The sequence below is a fragment of the Pezoporus wallicus genome, unplaced genomic scaffold, assembly GCF_028554395.1.
Source record: "Pezoporus wallicus isolate ANWC-B61680 ecotype Strahan unplaced genomic scaffold, APGP_CSIRO_Pwel_v1 contig_4191, whole genome shotgun sequence".
NCBI classification, from domain to species: Eukaryota; Metazoa; Chordata; class Aves; order Psittaciformes; family Psittacidae; genus Pezoporus; species Pezoporus wallicus.
Genome location: NW_026641383.1, coordinates 1,304,548 through 1,323,331, shown reverse-complemented (window position 1 = coordinate 1,323,331; position 18,784 = coordinate 1,304,548). Strand labels below are relative to the sequence as shown.

Below are 18,784 nucleotides of genomic sequence, written 5' to 3'. Positions count from 1 at the left end.
GCCGTATAATTGAGTTTTTGGGCAGATTTTTGTCTTAATCTACACTTTTAGTTTCAATTACAGATAATAATCCCACATGATCATGAAGTGAAAAATGTGAATTGAATCCAAGGAAAGAAAGGTCAATGTCTTCCAGAGTCTGCAGAGTGCCTGAAATGGTCTCTTTTAGCAACCCATCTGAAAAAGCAGAGGTGTTTGTTCCGAAACCTTATGACCAGTTAACTGAAACACTGCTCATATGTTTTTCAGATACATCCACGGCTCTGTGCCTGCTTTAGTGCTAAAGGAAAGACACCCACTGGCAGGAGGAGCAGCAGCTCTTGTGTCAGTTCTGATTTGTTAGCCTAAAAACTGCAGTCCCCTTCTGGCTTAATGGGAGTGCAAGGGGAAAACTCAACCCTGCTTAGTTTGATGTGCATGTTTTAGTCATAGCTGTTTCATGTCATCAGTAATAAGTGTTGAAAAATCCTAGGTTTTGTTCAACATGAGACTTGAAGAGTCTTGCAGGTAGAGCAAGCATGACCTAGAGGTGCATGACTGAGCTGCAGGTTGCATTTTTACACAGCTAGGCTCAGTCCATTGTTTCTCATGCCAGCTCCTGGCTAAAACTACCAAGACAGCAAAACAGAACACACTGCCCAGAGAAGCTGTGGCTGCCCCATCCCTGGCAGGTTGGACGGGGCTTGGAGCAGCCTGATCTAGTGGAAGTTGTCCCTGCCCGTGACAGGGGGTTGGAACTGGATGAGCTTTAAGGTCCCCTCCAACCCAAATCGTTCTGTGATCCTATGAAGCATTCTCCTACTTCACAAAGGTTATGTGGACAGATCCTGCTGCCACCACTGCCTTTCTTCTTGGGCTTGCAGCAGAAGTCTGGAAACTCACACTGTCACCATAAAGCTTCATGTTTGGAGAGATCCTGCACCCCTTGTTCCTTTTTCTCAGCATGAACGTGCACTCCTATGCTCAGGGGTGTTTGAGTTAGGAAGTTTGTCATGTGGCTTGGCCGCTGCTGACAGTCGTTTAAGAGACAGACACAATCACCCATTCTGTGCTGTAGCGGTGCGGATTGCAGCAGATGTTAACGTTACAGTCCTCCTCGCATCTCTTCTGGCTTCCTAATTAAAAAACCAGATCCCTCCCTGCTGCCTTTCCTTGAAACCTTTTCCCTACTTTCATCTCCCATGTGGGCCTCAAGTGTGTTGCAGCCTCACTATTAAAATTTATAAGATTTATGTTAGTTAGATAAACACTAAATCCAATTTTTCTTGCTGGCTTCGTCGCTTCACGTTCAGATGGTTCTTTTAAAGAACAACTGCACCTCTTTAAAGTAGACGTGTAGAAACCCAGTCCAATTACTCTGGAATATACTTGTAAGTTCTGTGTGATGCTGGAGAGTCTCTCGTCCCATGGAAAACGATGTTGCCGAGAACAGAGAAGCACTGAGTTGTAAGATTTATTTCTTTCACGAGTTGCATTCGGGAATTGAGGAGCCACAAGAGCCTGTAATTTCCTTTATCTTAAGGCTAAAGTAGAACAACAGGGAGGGAAAATGCCTTTTGGAGGAGCAGCCCTCCGGATGGGGGTGGTGGGGTGCGGTGCTTAGGTTGTCACCGTGAGCAAATCCACCTTGTTTGCTCTCTGAGGCAGAGCTAAGCGATTAGGGGGTTGTCACAGTGATAGGACTGGATGGCTTTACTGATGTTGTTCTTCCTGCTCAACCGCCAGCTGTGCTCTGCATGTAGGGTTCATTGCTGCTAGCCACATCCTCTGATGTCTGGATTTGGGGCTTGCATTGGAAACCACAGCTATTCTAATTCAGATTTTAAAAGAGAAAAAAATGTACTTGCCAAGAAGGGAGAAATACACACACAGAAACCAGCAGGCTCAAATCCTCCCTCCGAAAAAGGGGAAAAAAGAACCCTTCCTGGCTTTGAGCAGTGAACTGGACTAAGATTTATTTGTATTTCCTTATAGTTGAGTCTTTCAAGTTATATACAGTGCTCTGGGTATCCCTGCCCTCCACTTGAGCAGTCAGTGGGACACCAACTGAGCAGTGGCTCGTCCTGCCTGAACATGGCTTTCGCTCTTCACACTTCAGAGCTGTGCAATCTGCCTTGATTTGCTCCAGCAGACCAAGGTAGTTCCGGAGTCTGAAGTCATTGCTTTATCTGTAGTTTAATTTTTTTCCTTCCTCCCATTAACACCAGGGTGTATCGGCTTCTCAATGGAATTCTTCCTGCTTTTATGCCAGGGGTCAGGAGAGGTGCCACTAAAATAGTGGAAAGGTCCTGAACATCCAGCTATTTTAAGGCTAGCTTCTTTTTATTCCTTTTTTTCCCTGCCCATGACAAATTCGTGTCACTCAATGGGTGTGGATACCAGTGCTCAAAGAGATTTTTCAGTAGGGAAAGTCAGGAAAGTTTTCTTGGGCTGTCAGGTTTGTTGTATAGTGTTGTGCTCCCCCTTTCCTTCAGGAACCCCTGTTCCTTTTAAGTGATTTGGGAATGAACCCATTTATTTTCCTACTTTTTCCACCAGTACAAGCAAGTGATGCTCACTGAGGATGCAATACGACTGTCACTGAGAAAGAGGTATTGCTGCTGTCATCTGGAATGCCAGCTGCTCTTTTAAGTCCTTCAAAACTGCAGGGGCAATTACTCTCTGCTTCAGCCTATGGATTGATTATCGTTGCTCAATCACAGCCCGGTGTCTGGACGGGAGGAAATACAAAAATTACTGTGGTGTGGAGGTAGCCAGAACGTGAAATCTGTTAATTCTTGTGTGTATAACAGAGTCATGAGTGGTAACTGAAATGAAGAGCTATGGGGAGCTGAGAGGGAACCCTCTGGAGAGACCCATGGGGTAGATGTGAAGCTTGATTTGCTTTCTTTAAAAGAAAGGATTGGGAAGTAGAGGTCTTGTACAATTTATGTATTGCTTTATTGTACTTATCATGCTATTCTTTTGCTTTTGGGTCAGTCTCTGGTGGGCAAAGCAGGCTTTTCTTGCTGCAGATCAGGAATACGCAGTTTAACACAACTCCCAAAAGCACTGAGCTTCAGTTGCTTTGGCACCGTTTCACTCTCGGGCTTTCAGACAGTAAAACGTTCTTTTAATTTCTTCCTTTTTTAAACCAAATCACCGGTCTGGTTGTTTCACCACACACAGCCCTCAACCTCCCCAGTCCCTGGCAAGGACGGGATCACCCCACCAGCACTGCAGCTCCTCCCGAGGGTCTGGCAGCCACAGCCATGCCAGCGGGGAGATGATGGGAGCGCGGTCGGAACTTTGGTCAGTCACAGGCACCCGCATGCACTTTGTGGAGGAGGCAGAAAGGGATTTGCTGTCACAAAACCAGACCCCAAAGAAAGGATGTGATTTTTCTAATGTCTTTTTTTCATGCCGGCAACCCAAATAGTGGGAAGCAGCCCTTTCCTGCAAGCCTTCTGAGAGCTTGGAGCTTGTGGGGTGTCTGTCTGAAGACAAGACAAGGAGCATCTCTTGTTCAGTAACAAATTATTAAGCAGAAATTATCTGTATTCCTGTTGGGTATTCCAAGTCTCACTGTTGTGTAGTTTTTGCATAGCTAAAATGTGTTGAGCTACTTTGCTGAGGGTAAGCAATTTCTCTTGTCACAATTCTTCCTCTCAAGACCGTTTTTGTAGTGTATTTTCTGGCTCTGTATCATTCCCACATACAAACACAGTTGGTCCTGCACTGGGATTGGGATATATCCTGCAGGAAACTGAAATTTGATCTTTTGCTGTGATGGAAGTTTCCTTATAGCTGTATCTTGCCAGAACTTGTAAGTGGTGTAATTTGTGCACCAGTATTGAGTTTTGTTCAGTTGGTCCCAGCAGTTCAAAGGAGATTTCTGTCTTTTTGCTTTTCTTTCTTACTTTATAACACACATTTTCCCCTTTGCTTAAACGATGTGGTGGCGTATTTTAGTGTGCTGTCTCTTTTTGGTTCTATACATAACGTACTCTGTATGTTACGTATAACCAGACTTGCATTCATTTAAGTAATCTTCAGGTTACTGAAAGCCTGTTTTCTTGTGATTCTCAGTCACCTGGGGCTTGGAGGTGAGAAGGGTCACCAGCAAACCTGCCTGTAGGAGTCCTTGGCCAGGGGTGAATTGACTGCTGCCTCCCTAGCTGTAGTTCCTAGCTGGTGAATCCATGATCCGAGTGCATTGTAGCACCGTTTCACACTTGCAATCAGCTAGCTGCATGTTTGTCTTCTGAAGAAAAGAATTTGGCTGTGTAGTAATGTACTTAAACTATGTGATGAGTTAAAGTGTGAAGCTGTTTATGAGCATGTTCCCTTTTAATTCATCTGGAGCTGAACGCTTTAGTGCGTTTGTGTGCTTAAGGCACAAATGTGTCGGAAACAAAACACAGCCAAGAAGAAATTGCCCTTTCTTAATGTACGGTAAGATGGAGGGGGAAGAGGGCTTTCTTTTTTTACATTTTTCTTTTCGAAAAGGTTGTTTTTTAACGTGGATCAGTTTACTGCTTGGACTCAGCACACAGCCCCGCAGGCAATAGCAGCAGCCCAGATAAAGGGGGATGTAAGGGGGTGAGCATCCAGAGGTGGAGCCAGAACTGCTGGCTGCTGACAAAGGCATCCCTGGGACCCCTTGCTGAAGGTGAGCTTTGCTGTTCCTCCCCGAAAGCAGCCTCAGTGGCCCTTGCTGTGTCCCTTGCATAGCTCTGATCCCTCATCCTCAGCCAGGAGGATTGTTTAGTACAGCTCCTCTTTTCCATGTTTGCAGCACAGCAGTTTTGCCCACCTTGGCTTGTCAGCATTGCTTTGCAGTCTGGGTTTGTGGCCTTCTCACTCTGGCCTTGCTTTTGTTCAGCTGTGGTTCCCTGGGCATTTCTTCAGCCTTATGTAAGGGGGACCTGATTTGAGGCAAGATGCCTGTCTCCCTGGTGTGGGAGAGCAGGAATGGGGTTTTAGGGTTATTTTAGTGCTGTATATGAAGCCACAGCCGAGGGATGCAATTTGACTGATGGCTCTTTAGCCTCAGCACTGCTGAGAGACAACAGAATGGAGAGGGGCTCCTGCTGTCCCCCTTTCACCAGCATGGCTGACCCTGTGCTGAGCCAGACAGGGGAAGTGAACCAAAACCTAGCCCTATAAAAGAAAGCAAATACTTTTCCAGTGGTTTAGCTCCTCAAGCCAGCTCTCTGTAGGGCTGGAGAAGCAGAAGTGCTGGCTCAAGGGAAAACGTAAGAGTGATTGGCTAAACGGATGGCAGGAAACCTCTGCTACCCCACTAATATTCATCATCGCACCTGAAATGTGGCGTGTACCCCCTGGCCACGAATACACCACCTTCTGCAAGACAGGCTTCACTGCAGACCTTTGCTGTGCTAGTGCCAGTGGTACAAGTAAGGTGGTTCTTGCACTTGTGGCTGAGCCTGGTTTAGCATTTATGTCATTCTCCTCTTTCATATCACTACTGTGAAATTCCTCCTTCGACTAAGACAAGGAGGGGACAGCAGGATAGCTAAGGCGATGTAGATAGGGGTTTGTTACGGCCAAATATTATGCTTTTACCTTGAAAATACATAGTTGATATTACTACAGCTTTCCATTAGGTTCCTTCTTTAATCTGCGCAATGTAGATAGCATTTGAAGTATATAGTCCTTTCTTTCAGCCACAGTGCTTGAAAGTTTCAGTGAGACAGAAAGTGGCTTTCCCATTATTTCACTAGGCAGCCTAAGGAAGTTGCTTTCAGCAAGCAGCTATATTTGTAAGCTATGATCTCTCTGGCTGCTGTGGTCAAACACAATACGTTGTCCCGGGGCGCTTATGGGAGGCAGCACCAGGGACGCCAGCCGGATTTGGGGTGTCTCAGCCAGCTCCGGGTGCCACCTCTGAAGGTGACAGCAGAGCAGACCCCATGCAGGGTGTAAACAAGGCTGCAAAGGGCAGCCTTGGCCAGGGGACAGAACGATGATTGACAGCTTCCTGCGCCGTGGCTGAGATAAGGGACTCGTCGCCCGGCACATAACCCAGCAGTGCTGGTTGGAGGGATGTGGGGCTGGAGGGAGCAGGCAAAGCCGTGCTCAGGCCCATCATTCCACCCTCTCTGCATAATTTAAAGGGCAGTGAGCATTTAGGTCCCGGTGCCGAACTGGAGCATCCTCTTGGCAGGAGTATGAGGGGAGCTGCATTGGAACTGTGGGGCAAATGACTACGTTGTCCTGTTCTTCATGAGGGAGCCTATAATTTCCACATGCTGTCTAAACACTGGCAAATGTGGTTTGAATCTCGTGTCTCATATAACAGGTAGAAAAGAAAAGAAAAGAAAAACAAAGCATGGAGTTCAGGCTGCTTGAAGTACACTGTTGTTCTGCTAGTCTAACCATAATTTAGTTGCATCCTCTCAAAAGGTTGGTTTCAGTGTCTAGGATTTCTTTTGGGGGGGAGTTTGGAAAGGAAAAGGAGGAGTTTGTTAAAGCTGAACAATGAAACATGCTTTTACATGAGCTTCAAGAATGATTTCCCTTTAAAGTGGCAGGCTCTGCTTTTTACCCTTTTAAAGAAAGAAGAAAACACCCAAAACACAACGTTCTGACAAAAACCTGGAACCCTCTGCCGCCAGCCATGTGTTTGGTAGTAATTGAGAATGAAGAAGAGAAGAGTCTAGGGAGCTCAAAATGGGCCTCTGCCCAGTCCAGATATGCGTTATAAACAACTGCATCTAAGCAGCCCTGTTTCCCTCCCTCACCTGCCTAATGTGTTTTGCCAGGGGTCTGCTCGCCCTGCCTCTTGTAAATATTTGATGAAAATTAAATCAGAAGTGATTATAGGAAGCAGTTCATCTGGCTCTGGCTCTGCCTGCAAAAGGAGAAGGAAAGGCAGAAGTAAGCAAGTACCATCACATTTTTAAGCAAAGCCTGACATATTTGCAGTGCATGTGAAGAGGGTATTTTAGAAGTTTGCATCAGCTGTTGGGTTCTATTTTGGTGATAAATTCCAGCTAAAATAACGTAGATGCTCATAAGTGTGTGAATAAATGACCCCTAAGTGGCTTCTTAAAATATCGTATCAGTCTGCTGTGGGAAGTCTGCATTTAACTAGGGCTTTTTTCCCCCCTCGCTTTGTTTGTAACCTGGTGTATAGGAGGAGTGCTGCTGAAGTTAGAGGCTGAAGTGTTGAGTTTGTACATGACAAAGACATTAATGATGGATTAGGTGCGCTGATTCTTTTAGTTTAGCTAATCCAATTTTCACTGGCATTTTTCTCTCCCCTTCCCCCAGTCTTTTCTACCCCCAGGTAATTTCTGTGTAGAGGAGCTGAGATGCACTGGTCAGTTATGTGGATCCTTCTGTTCCCAGCTGCGCTCAGCAGCGGTGCATGCTCATGCCCTGTGCGTGTCCACTGTTGAACACCCCTGGCTGAGCTTCACTCCTTTATGTCCTAGCATCCCTACCCATCTTTTCAGCAGCATTGGATGTGCCAAGTTCTCTGTTTATACCTTAAAATTAGGAGGTAGTGCTTTCCAAATTAATTGCAGCCATGCTGATGACAAGCAGGTTGAAGACACAAGACTAAAGAGGAGCTGGCACCCACCTTTCTTTCCAGAACCCACATCTTTATCCCCTGCTTTGCCTGGAGACCATCCTGCACCATCAGGGCAGAAACCTCTACGAGTGTTCGACCAGGGCCAGTGAGTTGATACAAAGATGATTTGGGGCCGAATTGCTGTGGTTCTCCACCCAAACACATACACAGAGTAGGTGATGGGACTGATGGGAGGGAGAAGCCAGGACCATCACCTCCCCACAGCAGTACAGATCTCAGCAGCCGTCTCTCATGGCCTTAGCAGAGCACAGCTGTGGTAACGTGGCTAATATTACTCATTAGAGGAGGGAGCCTTTGCTAATCTTCAGAGCTGTACGAACACAAATATTGGGCAGCTGATCATCCCAACAATGCTGTAGTCCACACCAAGATGTCATTTCAAAGGCATAAACAGATTAGTGGAGCCCTTTATGCAAAAAAAGGAAAAGCCTCACTCTGTCCTTAGATGGTTTTAAGCAATTAGTTAGTTTAAATAGTTCCCAGGTTTAGGTAAAAAAGTCCCACTGGATCAGTGTGGCTCGTATCAGATGGAGAAATCCAGTCAGGCCGCAGCAAGGAGTTGTTATAGGAGTGAAGAAGGAAATGTAGGAGTCCTGGTAAGGAGATTGATGAGGATTTGAGCGCTTCATGGGTAGGCAGAGGCACCCCACTCACCACTGTGGGATTGCTGTGCTGTCTGAGGAGCAGCCCCAGTAACTGGGGCTTGTGGTTTGGGGTTTTTCCCATTACAGCATTTTGGTTTTCCCTTATAAATACCTGCTGCAAAGACTTTTCCTTCCATTGAAGTGGTGCTCTACCCCAGTGGTGAAAGGCAACGGGTACTGTATGGCAAGGAAATGGTGTGTGCACCCACTTGCAGCCTCTGGTTCTGGGCTGAGCCCAAGCAAAATGGGGTACTGTCTGCCTTCAGTCCTCTGACTTTGGAGGCATCTCTCTTTGTATCTCTTCAGATGCCTGCTTTTGCAGAGATGTCTGACGCCTCTTATGATTGGCAAGTAGTGAGACAGGAAAATCTCACTGAGGTTCCCCCTTACCACATCTGAGTGTTTGCCGTATCATTTAACCATGTCTGATTCTTTTTACTCCTCGAAGTGAATCATTAAGTCACATCTGTGGTCCATGCAGGGCTGAATGGTGATGCCAGAATCGGGTTTAGCATCAAGCTTAATGGAGATGATCTTGTGCACTGAATCCTTGTAAATGTTCCTGAAGTTTTGCTGACTTAAGACAGCGCAGCCACCAGCATCTTTCTGGCACTAAAAGCTATAACCACAAAGCTTAAAAATAAAGAAGGTAGCAGTAAAACTAGATTTCTGTGCTTTATATTGGCATTTGTGTAAGTGGTGACTAGGAAGCAGTCCAAACGTTGGAGAAATTATAGTCCTGTTCTGGTTTGAGAAAGAAATCTGAATCCATGCTTATTGTCATAGTTGTGTACAGCCAATTTGTCTTTGAACTGCACTGGAATATGATCTAACATGAAGCTTCTCCTTCAGACTGTCTGCTAAGGAGCAGAACTAGATTCAGCTCCAGCAGTCCTCAGTGGATGAGAGCGTCAAAACGTTTCACACATGTATGGAAACAATTTTCTTCAATACAATTTCTGTCTTCTCTTCAGTGATAGCAAACAAACAGAAAGTTGACAACAGCATTTTCTTCCATGGCTTTATCTTGCCATAACAAATTAAAAGCTTGTGCTCAGGAGACAGGAGTCTCAAATCTGAAGAGGTTTTTCACACTGAACCCTCTTCTTAATACTTAGATAATCTAAGCCCTCTTTGAAGTGGGCTGCCCTGAGTATATGGGGCACACTTAGAGGTGGATGCAAATGTCAACTGTTTCCTTTTCTCATTTTCTTGAATAGGGATAAAAATCAGGATTTTTGCTGTGAAATTCTAAAGTGATGTATCTCCTCAGGCTTTGAAATAAAGAGGGGAAAGGAAGGACTTGTTCTGGCAAGATTAAGCTGAGGCACTTCTGGGAGACAACATTTTATCTTAATTTCTTTGGAAAGGTGGAAGTTGCTTTGCCATGTGTCCAAAATAACTCTCAGACTTCCTCTTTGTGAAGTTCATAAACAGTGGAGGCTCTGCAGATAAACTTCACATTGGCGCTCAGCACGGCACTGCTCATTGCAGTACTGTTTCACTGGTTTTATCATCTTCCTTTCCGTATTGATAGCACAGCTGTGTTTTCCTTTATTCCAGCAAATGAAAAGGGCCAAGCAGAGAAGAGCTGGCTTGTGCCGGGGATCCCAAGGGATTGCACCTGGGCAGAGCACACAAACAAAGGGCTCTGGCTGCCTGTGGGGAGCTCATCGCATGGGTCTTGGCTGGAGGTTGAGGCTGCAGCACGGGGAGGATGCAGCTTGCTGGATGTCATTTTTCCAGGCTCATCCTCAAGCTGTGAATTGGTGAGGGAACTGTTGTCTTGTCCTGGGGATGGCACAGATGTATTTCCAGATGACGAGATAGTGATGGGTTCCTCTTTAACCTGTCCGGGCTTCCCAAAGTGAACACAGGGGCCACTGCAGGCAGCTTTGGCTTTTGCCTCGGTAAAGATGAGACCGTGAGCCCTCACCATTGTTTTGTGTTTTCCATGCTGTGTGTCAACAGTCCCCATTAGATACGGGTGACGAAGTGACAAGCTTTCATGGCAGTGGGAGATGAGCAAAGAGGAGCATGGCAATAAAGAGCAGGTCAGCTTGTAGAGCATTTGTGCTCTGCAGAGGCCAGGCTGGCACAGGGCTTCAATTCCTTTAGGAATCGTTACTTGCAGAACTACTTGTTCAACATCATCATACTTCTATTCCCCTTATCCTCTCCATCTCACGTAGCCATTAAAATCCTAGAGGGGAAAAAAATGTCTTGCTTGACCCACAATTGTTTTTGACAGCAAGCTTGCCAATGCTTGAGCTGGCTGAGAGCACTTCTGGAAGTTACAAGTGACAGAGCTCCATGATTTCCCCCTGGCAGCCAATTTCTGACAAGCTGCTGCAGATTTATTGCTTCAGAGTTCTGAGATGAATCTCTCTTCTCTTTTCATAGTCACCCTTGGATGTTGCATCACATGGGGTGAACCTATTCTGTAAAGCTATTAGGGGCAAGGTGATCTGTCCAGTTCAGGAGCAGGAGAAGGCTGCTTTTTCTCATCAGTTTTTATGATAGATACTTATCGGAATATTACTTAAGGCACCTGATTAGCCGGCCATTCCTGTGTAACAAATCCATTTCAATGAGAAGCAAACTGCAGTAAATGATTAACATAATCTTCTTTACTAATGACTATGGGTTTTTCATTTAATGAGTCACTTTGGAAAGTCAGAAGGGGAAACAGGGCCACTTTTTAATATATATATTTTTATATATATATATACACACATATATATAAATTATCACAGTGCAGCCATTTGCATGTAGAAGCCCAGTGCTGTGTATCAAAGCAACTATATCAAACATGCAGTACGTGTGCTCACTCAGATACGTACAGCTCACTTGCAAAAGGAAATGTGTTGCACGGGTTTTACAGAATTACTATTATGGTCATGATTAATGATTTTGTTATCCAAGCAGTGAAACCACAAGACTTCATGACCACCATAGCAATCACAGCGTTCTAGTACGTGCGGCACAAGCTTCTCTAATTGAGCGTTTGAGGGCGTGTTGAAACAGAGGTTCTTACCGGACTCCCTGTTCCAGCAACTTTAGTTTTGGGTTATGTGGCTACTGGGCATGTTTTCAATAGTTTCCCTTCAGAAACAAATACTGGAGCTGGATCAGTTTCAACAGGCTTTAGAGGAAGACAGTGTTTCTCTGACAAGACCGGTGGCTCGATTGTTTGGGATGTTTCTCCATCAGTGAAATAGCCTGGCTCTGGTGACCACATCCTTTCTAGATGTATTCCTCTAGGTGAGTGTGTTGTATTTGTGTTACCTGCAACAAACCTCTCATGTCTCCCTCCTCCAGCATCCTCCCCAGAATTTTCACGGCTATGCTGGTGGTAGAAAATCCCAGTCAAGACCCGTTGTTGTCGTGGGGGACAGAAGTTGTTTTGTTTCCATCACCAACAGACTCTTGTCATCATCTGTTTGTAGTGGCACTTGGCTGAAGATGAGAGTGCCTTTTCTTTGAGAGCATGCCTAATTGTCGCCAGTCACCAAGTCCAGGTTCCGTCCTGGTGGAGTGGTACTGAGAGAACAGAACAATTCTGAAGGCCTGAGCATCGTCACGCCTTTGATCCTCAGTCACTTACTTTCTTCTGAGGATTTCCATATGGTTTCTTGAGCAATGTTTTAACTATGAACTCTGTCAGAAGTGCCTCCTTGTGTCTGAACCTTATGTGAGCCTGTTCACAGTGAATGCTTTGTGATCTTCTTTTCTGAGGAATACCAATAGGATAATCTCTTCCTATTCGTGTTCCCAAGGGACTTGGGATTCAGTAAACTTCTTCTCTTCCCATCTTCTTGGTCCCTTCCATCATCTCTTTTCCAGGCTGAAGAGACACAGGCTCTTTAGTTAGCTGTTGCTGAGAAGCCATTCCATGTCCTTGATTGTCCTGACCATGGCTCTGTGGGCTTGTGATGGAAATACCCTTATTGACACAGGGGCAGAGCCACAGACAGATGGGGGAAGCTCAGCAGATATATGCAATGCCTTGATGGTCATCCTCATTGCTGCTGCTTGATTTTGTTTAATATGCTGCTGAGCCACCAAGCTGACACTGTCACAAGGCTGTCTGGTTTAATCCCAAGACCTCTTTCCTGAACAGCAATAGCTGGCTCAGGGTGCATCACTGTACACGTCAGATGAAGGTGTTTCTGTCACTTTGCTCTTCAGTGGGAAGATTTTGTTTTACCATCCAGTCTCTCAGCATTATGACATTCTTAAGCAAGTTTTCAGGATCAGCTTTCATTTTTTACCTCCTTGAGTAATTTAAGTTTCATCAGAAAACTGTGTCATCTTGTTCATTTCTCTCTTCAGTTCATTGATGAGTATGCTCGCCAGCACAGGGGAGGGTCCTGTGGGGTTCACTGGTGACCTGCTGCTTAGGAGAGGGGTATTTTCTACCTTTTATTCCCAATCTTCAAACCATATATGAGAAGAGAGAGCCTCCTTTCTTCTGCTATAGAAGTTTGAAGCTTTGATGGGGGACCTTGTTGGAAAGTAACAGTGCCTATCCCAGCCAGTGTACCAGCAAGGTAACCCTGCACACACTGCATTTGTCAACCAGTTGCCTTTAGCGTCACCGAACAGGAGGCAGCATGAACTGTTTTACGGACCAGTGAGCAGAGCCCTAGTGTGGGATAACTTGCTTTCCCCCATTCTGGGCGCTTAGAGTAAGTGTTTGTGTTGGCAAACTGCCCCTCTAATCTGAGGACATTGAACGTGGAAATACAGCAATTTTTAATAAGGTGAAGGCAGAGGCCAGAGCCACAGCCTCTGTGGTATGCTGCAAACAGGTTCTGTAGCCATGTCAACACATGTGGAGGAGAGGCTCCGTTGCCCTGCCGGCTCTGAAGGAGAAGAAGGTGTGGAGGAAAGCAAGGGTAGATACGAATCGGGCAAGATAAAAATCACCACAGCCTCTTTTCCAGTTGCCTATTGCAGAAACTGCCTTCCCCGAGAGGCAGCAAATAGCACGCAGTTTGAAGGGCTGGTTATAGCTCCCAGCTGCCCCGCTGAGATTATCTTAGCAGTTATATCCAGTTTGGGATTTTTATTTTCATCCAGGAGGGTGCGGGGCTTGCAGGCCAGTATGTGCAGCCTCCTCCACTTGGGTAACTTTCCCAGGCTTCGTTATTTTGACCATGAGCACCTATGATGTTTTCGGAGTGTATGCATGAAAGGCTTGTCCCAGCAGGGCTCAGCCACGGTTCCAGTGAAGGTAAAGGGTCCTGCTGCATGGCATGGCGTTGAAGCCCTGCCTCCTTTCTGGTTCATGGCAGTCAAAGTTTAACTTTGAGAGCACGCTGCAGGCTGAGGCTGCCCAGAACATGGGGTGTGTGCCTTTCTGGTGGTGTTCTGAGCTTAAATTGCAGCTTGGCATCTGGGTCTGCACCACACACAGCACTGTGAAAAGGTACTCATGTGAGGAGGCTGTTGTAACTAAATCCTAACTCTCCTTTGGTTTTCCAGATAGATTGGAAGCTCAGTGTTACTATGAAGTACTTGCTTGTAGAAGCTGCTTGTTTTCTTTTGAAATGCCCCCAAAATATGCTAGGTATTGAAGGACCTAAAGTCCTCCAAGAATTGTTTTTGAAGGGTTTAAATGCCAGATTTGAAGTGGCTTTGTCTTACAAGTCACGACGACTGAGTTGATCGAACCACTTTTCATAAAGAGCCTGAATATCAGTGCAGTTACATTAGGCAGGCATTAGCTACCTTTAGAGTTCTGCTTCTACAAACTGGTTTTAAAAAAGAAGGAGAAAAAAACAACCAAAACAAACACATGCATTAAAAGTCTGTTCCTAATGGGCGGGTCTGCCATTCAGAACTCATTCTGCTTGTTGCACCTCTCTGATAACGCAGCCTGGCGTTACATCACACTGCAAACAGATCTGTGTGTTTGCTTTCAACAAAGTAAGTTGGGAGTGCAGTGCTTTTTAAGTGCTGTACCAGTTAAAGAGGATCAACATCTGGCTTGTGTTGTAATGCTTTAAGGTGTTCTCACCTTTGGACAAAGTCTTGCAGAGCGTTGTTTTCAGAATAAACAGATATCCACAATGAACGTTCTTGTATTCTTGGAGTAAGAGACGTGTCTAGTACGATTCATTGGAAAATAACATTCAGAGAGTGCATTCTTGACAAGGAGAGAAGGTTTTTCAGGTGAAACCAGTCTTCTCCCATTACCGATACAACTTTTTTCCGCTCTGGAGGTTGTGTCTCTAGCTAACTGTTGTGGCAAATGGAAACCTTTCCCTTGGTCTCAAGCACAGCTTACTCGTTGGAGGGGGGTGGAGATTTTTCGTAGTTCAAAGTACCAGTATTTAGTGCAGTGTTCCAGGTCTTCTGATGCATGAAGGCTCTTTTTCCTGCTCATGGTCTGTTAGCGTATTTAACAGTGGTCCTCTCATGATAATACAAAAAAAGCCCAAGCAATCTATGAAAAGAATTACTGGGTAAAATCCTGAATGTCGGGGTATCACTGGAAACAGTTTTAACCAAGGAAGGAATATGGAGTGAGGGTGGCTAAGAGTGGTACCCCACTGTGTACTTCTCTAGGAAGAAAAATACATAGATTAAGAAGCTGCAGGTATTGGCAATGCCAGGTTATTGTGTGGTATTTCACCCTTTCGTGATCGTTGTTGTGTAATGATGTAGCCAATTAACCTAAAGAAGGCGGTCACCATGAGGCAGGGATGTATAAAAATACAAGTAACACTCATTGCACATTAGAAATGTGCAAAGCGAAGGGGGGGAAAGGTCCCTGAAGTTTCTAAAAGGAAGCTGATTGTTCAAGTAGCCTGTGATGAACTGGAATTCAGTGAGTGTTTTGAGAACTTGTAGGGGAGTTTTTGGCTTAATGGGATGCCTGCAGGTTAACAGAATTGCCAGGTTTTTTTGTAGCCTGAGTAGCTATCAATCAGGGTACAGCCTGGGCATACAGATGCTCAGTCTGAGTCTGTCCACAAGACTTACACAATTGCATCAATTGACTGACAGGGTTTAACTTTGCTCTTCAGAGGTAGTTTCTGGTGTGAACACTCGTCATCTCTCAGTGCCCAGTGTAACAAATAGCATGCCAAGCAAATACAAGTGGTGTGGGTAAATATGTTAGGGGTAGGCTATGGCATATTATTTTTCCATGTGTGTGGTGACAGCTTTTATGGCCTGGCAACAGATCTGCCCCTTTCAAGTATTTTATGTGAAACTTTATGAAGCTGCCTGCTGTCAGGTGTTGCCTACATTGCAGGTGCGCACAAAGTCAGTGAGTAGTAAAACATCTCCTTTAATACTGTGTGCAGTAACAGCTGTATGTGTGACGACTTTTTCCTCTCCTTTCCATTTAAAACAGAACGCTACAGACAGCTCCTCTAACTCCTCTCAAAAAAGGGAACAGCCTGTGCGAACTCTGGCTTCTCCTGCATCCTGCGAACACCGAAGAATTTGCACTCGTGGACACCTTCACGACCATTATAGCTCTGACCACTACCATCTAGAACAAGTAAGGTTTCTTCCAGTGTTGCCACCTAAAGGGCTGTGTCTGCCATAGCTAAGGTGTTTGGGTTTCCCCCCACAAGCCTAAAAGACACCACCCCCCCTCCTTTCTGCCCCTTTCCTTCTCGGTTAGCTTTAAATTGCTTCCAGTTATTGAAAATAAATAAATACATAAATAAATAAATGGGCTTACTCTATGATCCAAGTCCAGAGGAGGGCCACGAGGATGGTCAGGGGACTGGAGCACCTCCCATATGAAGATAGGCTGAGAAAGTTGGGGCTGTTCAGCCTGGAGAAGAGAAGGCTGCGTGGAGACCTCATAGCAGCCTTCCAGTATCTGAAGGGGGCCTACAAGGATGCTGGGGAGGGACTCTTCATTAGGGACTGTAGTGATAGGACAACGGCTAACGGGTTCAAACTTAAACAGAGGAAGTTTAGGTTAGCTATAAGGAGGAAGTTCTTTACTGTAAGGGTGGTGAGGCACTGGAATGGGTTGCCTGAGGATATTGTGAATGCTCCATCCCTGGTGGTGTTCAAGGCGGGGCTGGACAGAGCCTTGGGTGGCATGGTTTAGTGTGAGGTGTCCCTGCCCATGGCAGGGGGTTTGGAACTTGATGATCTTAAGGTCCTTTCCAACCCTAACTATTCTATGATTCTGTGATCTCTTCATCAGGGACTGTAGCGACAGGACAAGGGGTAATGGGTCAGAACCTGAGCAGAGGAAGTTCAGGTTGGATATAAGGAAGAAGTTCTTTACTGTGAGGGTGGTGAGGCACTGGCACAGGTTGCCCAGAGAAGCGGTAAATGCTCCATCCCTGGCAGTGTTCAAGGCCAGGTTGGACAGAGCCTTGGGCAACATAGTGTGAGATGTCCCTGCCCATAGCAGGGGTATGAAACTAGATGATCTTTTCAACCCTGACCATTCTGTGATCTAGTATTTTATGCTGTATCATGTGCACACAGACCATTTTAGGTTTGTGACAGTTGTTCTTATTCCCCAGTCAAAGGCTGAGACTCTGTGATTCATCAGGGAAGGGTGTACAAAAAAGGAAAGAAGAAATTGTTAAATATTGGCTTTTCAGATAAGCAAGGAGGCAGTGATTGCCGATAGCAAAGTGACCTTATTCTTTTCTCCCTCTTCATCCCTGCTTCCACAGTCAGTACCGCGATCCTATCGGCACGTCAACTTTCCAGATGATGATGAGGAGATAGTGCGCATTAATCCTCGGGAAAAGATTTGGATGACTGGATACGAGGACTATCGCCATGCCCCAGCACGGGGAAAGAACTTTGATCCTGATGACATGGACTCCTACGTACGTTTTGCCAAAAGTGAGGCCTCAAAACACGAATACACTTATCCTTACGTAGACAACTCGGACTTTGACCTGGGTGAAGATATCAAGGGTGCTGTGATAAAGACTCAACCTGTCAAGTTTAAGCCCAGGCGGAAGGAAGATGGGGAGAGGTCACGGTGCGTGTACTGCAGGGACATGTTCAACCATGAGGAGAACAAACGGGGTCAATGCCAGGATGCTCCAGACCGCGTCAAGACTTGCATCCATCGAGTGAGCTGTATGTGGTGCGCAGACACTATGCTCTATCACTGTATGTCCGATCCAGAAGGAGACTATACAGATCCTTGCTCGTGTGACACCAGTGATGAAATGTTTTGCCTCCGGTGGATGGCCCTTATCGCCTTGTCTTTCATTGCTCCATGTATGTGCTGTTACTTGCCGCTTCGGGCTTGTTACCACTGTGGGGTCATGTGCAGGTGCTGTGGTGGAAAACATAAAGCTGCTGGATGACTACAGATGCATTCAAAGTGTTACGTTTTTTCTGTAGTTCAAGGAACACATTGGTTTCGGAGCATTGAGATCACTCATTTTGATGCAGCCACTGTGCCCAACAGCATCCAGAAACCACCAGTTCGGATCACTTTACATTTGGTCGTCTGGGGCTCACACTGCATTGATTTGCTCATCAAGTGTTCTAACTAACTAACCTACAGCATAGACTTTTGTATTATTAATCTGTAATCAAAACAGACTGTCTTGTACATGTTGGGTTTTTTTTGTTTTGTTTCGTTTTGTTTTGGGTTTTTTTCCAGTTAAAATGAGTTTGAGAAAAGAACTTTAAATGGTGGTGGATTGTAAAACATCTCCAGGTTGTGTCCGTCTTGCCTCCGCTTGTGTGGTACCATCAGCGTGTTAGCAAGCTGTGGCATTTCTAGAAATGGGGTGGTGTAGTGAATTGAAATCTCACTTGGAAGATATTTTAACTTGCCGTCAAGTTATTGTGTGTGTATAGAAGGTGTGCTAGTAACAAACTTGTACCACAACACAGTATTTCTGTCACGGGTTTTCTTTGGGGTTTTTTTGTTCTGTTTTCCAAAGCAAAAATAGCCATCTAAGCTGCAGTTTCTCTTCTAGAGTCCATCGTCATTTCCTTCAGCAAACATCTTGAATTATTTCTGTTCATAAAGCTCTGTGAACAGAAAGCAAGGCTCAGTTACCATAGTCGCATAGCCATTGAGGATCTGGTAGTTCTCCTTACCTGTAATCATTTCAGACCACTACTTGAAAGAGAAACTTAAATTTTAGGGTTTTCTTTTTTCCCTAAATAACATTGGAAAAATCAAACTGTGTTTTTTTCAGAGTTCTGCCCAAAAGAAAGGGAACTTCTTCCTTAGCCAGCCATGTAATGATCTGTGAATAAAACACTAAGGTTCCAGATGAGGAAAATTGTTGTTATGCAAAGAATTACTAACAATGCAATGTCAAAAGCACTATTATGGCAATTCTGGGGAAATGCTGCATTAAGTGGTGGATTATATGGAAAATTGTATTTGCTTGTTCGTTTTCTGTATAATAACATGAGCATGAGAACATACGCGTCCACAGTAGAAACTACATTTAGCAATCTAAGCAGGTATGTAAAACCAAAAGCCAGGCTGTTAACCACCACTTCCATTTCCTGACCTGCGGTCCCAGTCCTCCGGATGCTTACACATGTCTCGATGTAT

General features: G+C 45.3%; 1 protein-coding gene across 2 annotated transcripts in view; it reads left to right on the top strand.

Moving 5' to 3' along the window:
- Positions 1 to 18,479, top strand: part of SPRED2 (sprouty related EVH1 domain containing 2) — a 65,316-nt gene extending 46,837 nt beyond the window's left edge. For both annotated transcript variants that reach the window (XM_057423423.1, XM_057423424.1), the window contains 2 exons: positions 15,617 to 15,766; positions 16,917 to 18,479. In XM_057423423.1, the coding sequence (XP_057279406.1) occupies positions 15,617 to 15,766; positions 16,917 to 17,567 (801 nt within the window). In that variant the 3' untranslated portion in view covers positions 17,568 to 18,479. The remainder of the gene's footprint in view (positions 1 to 15,616; positions 15,767 to 16,916) is intronic.
- The last annotated feature ends 305 nt before the right edge of the window (positions 18,480 to 18,784 follow it).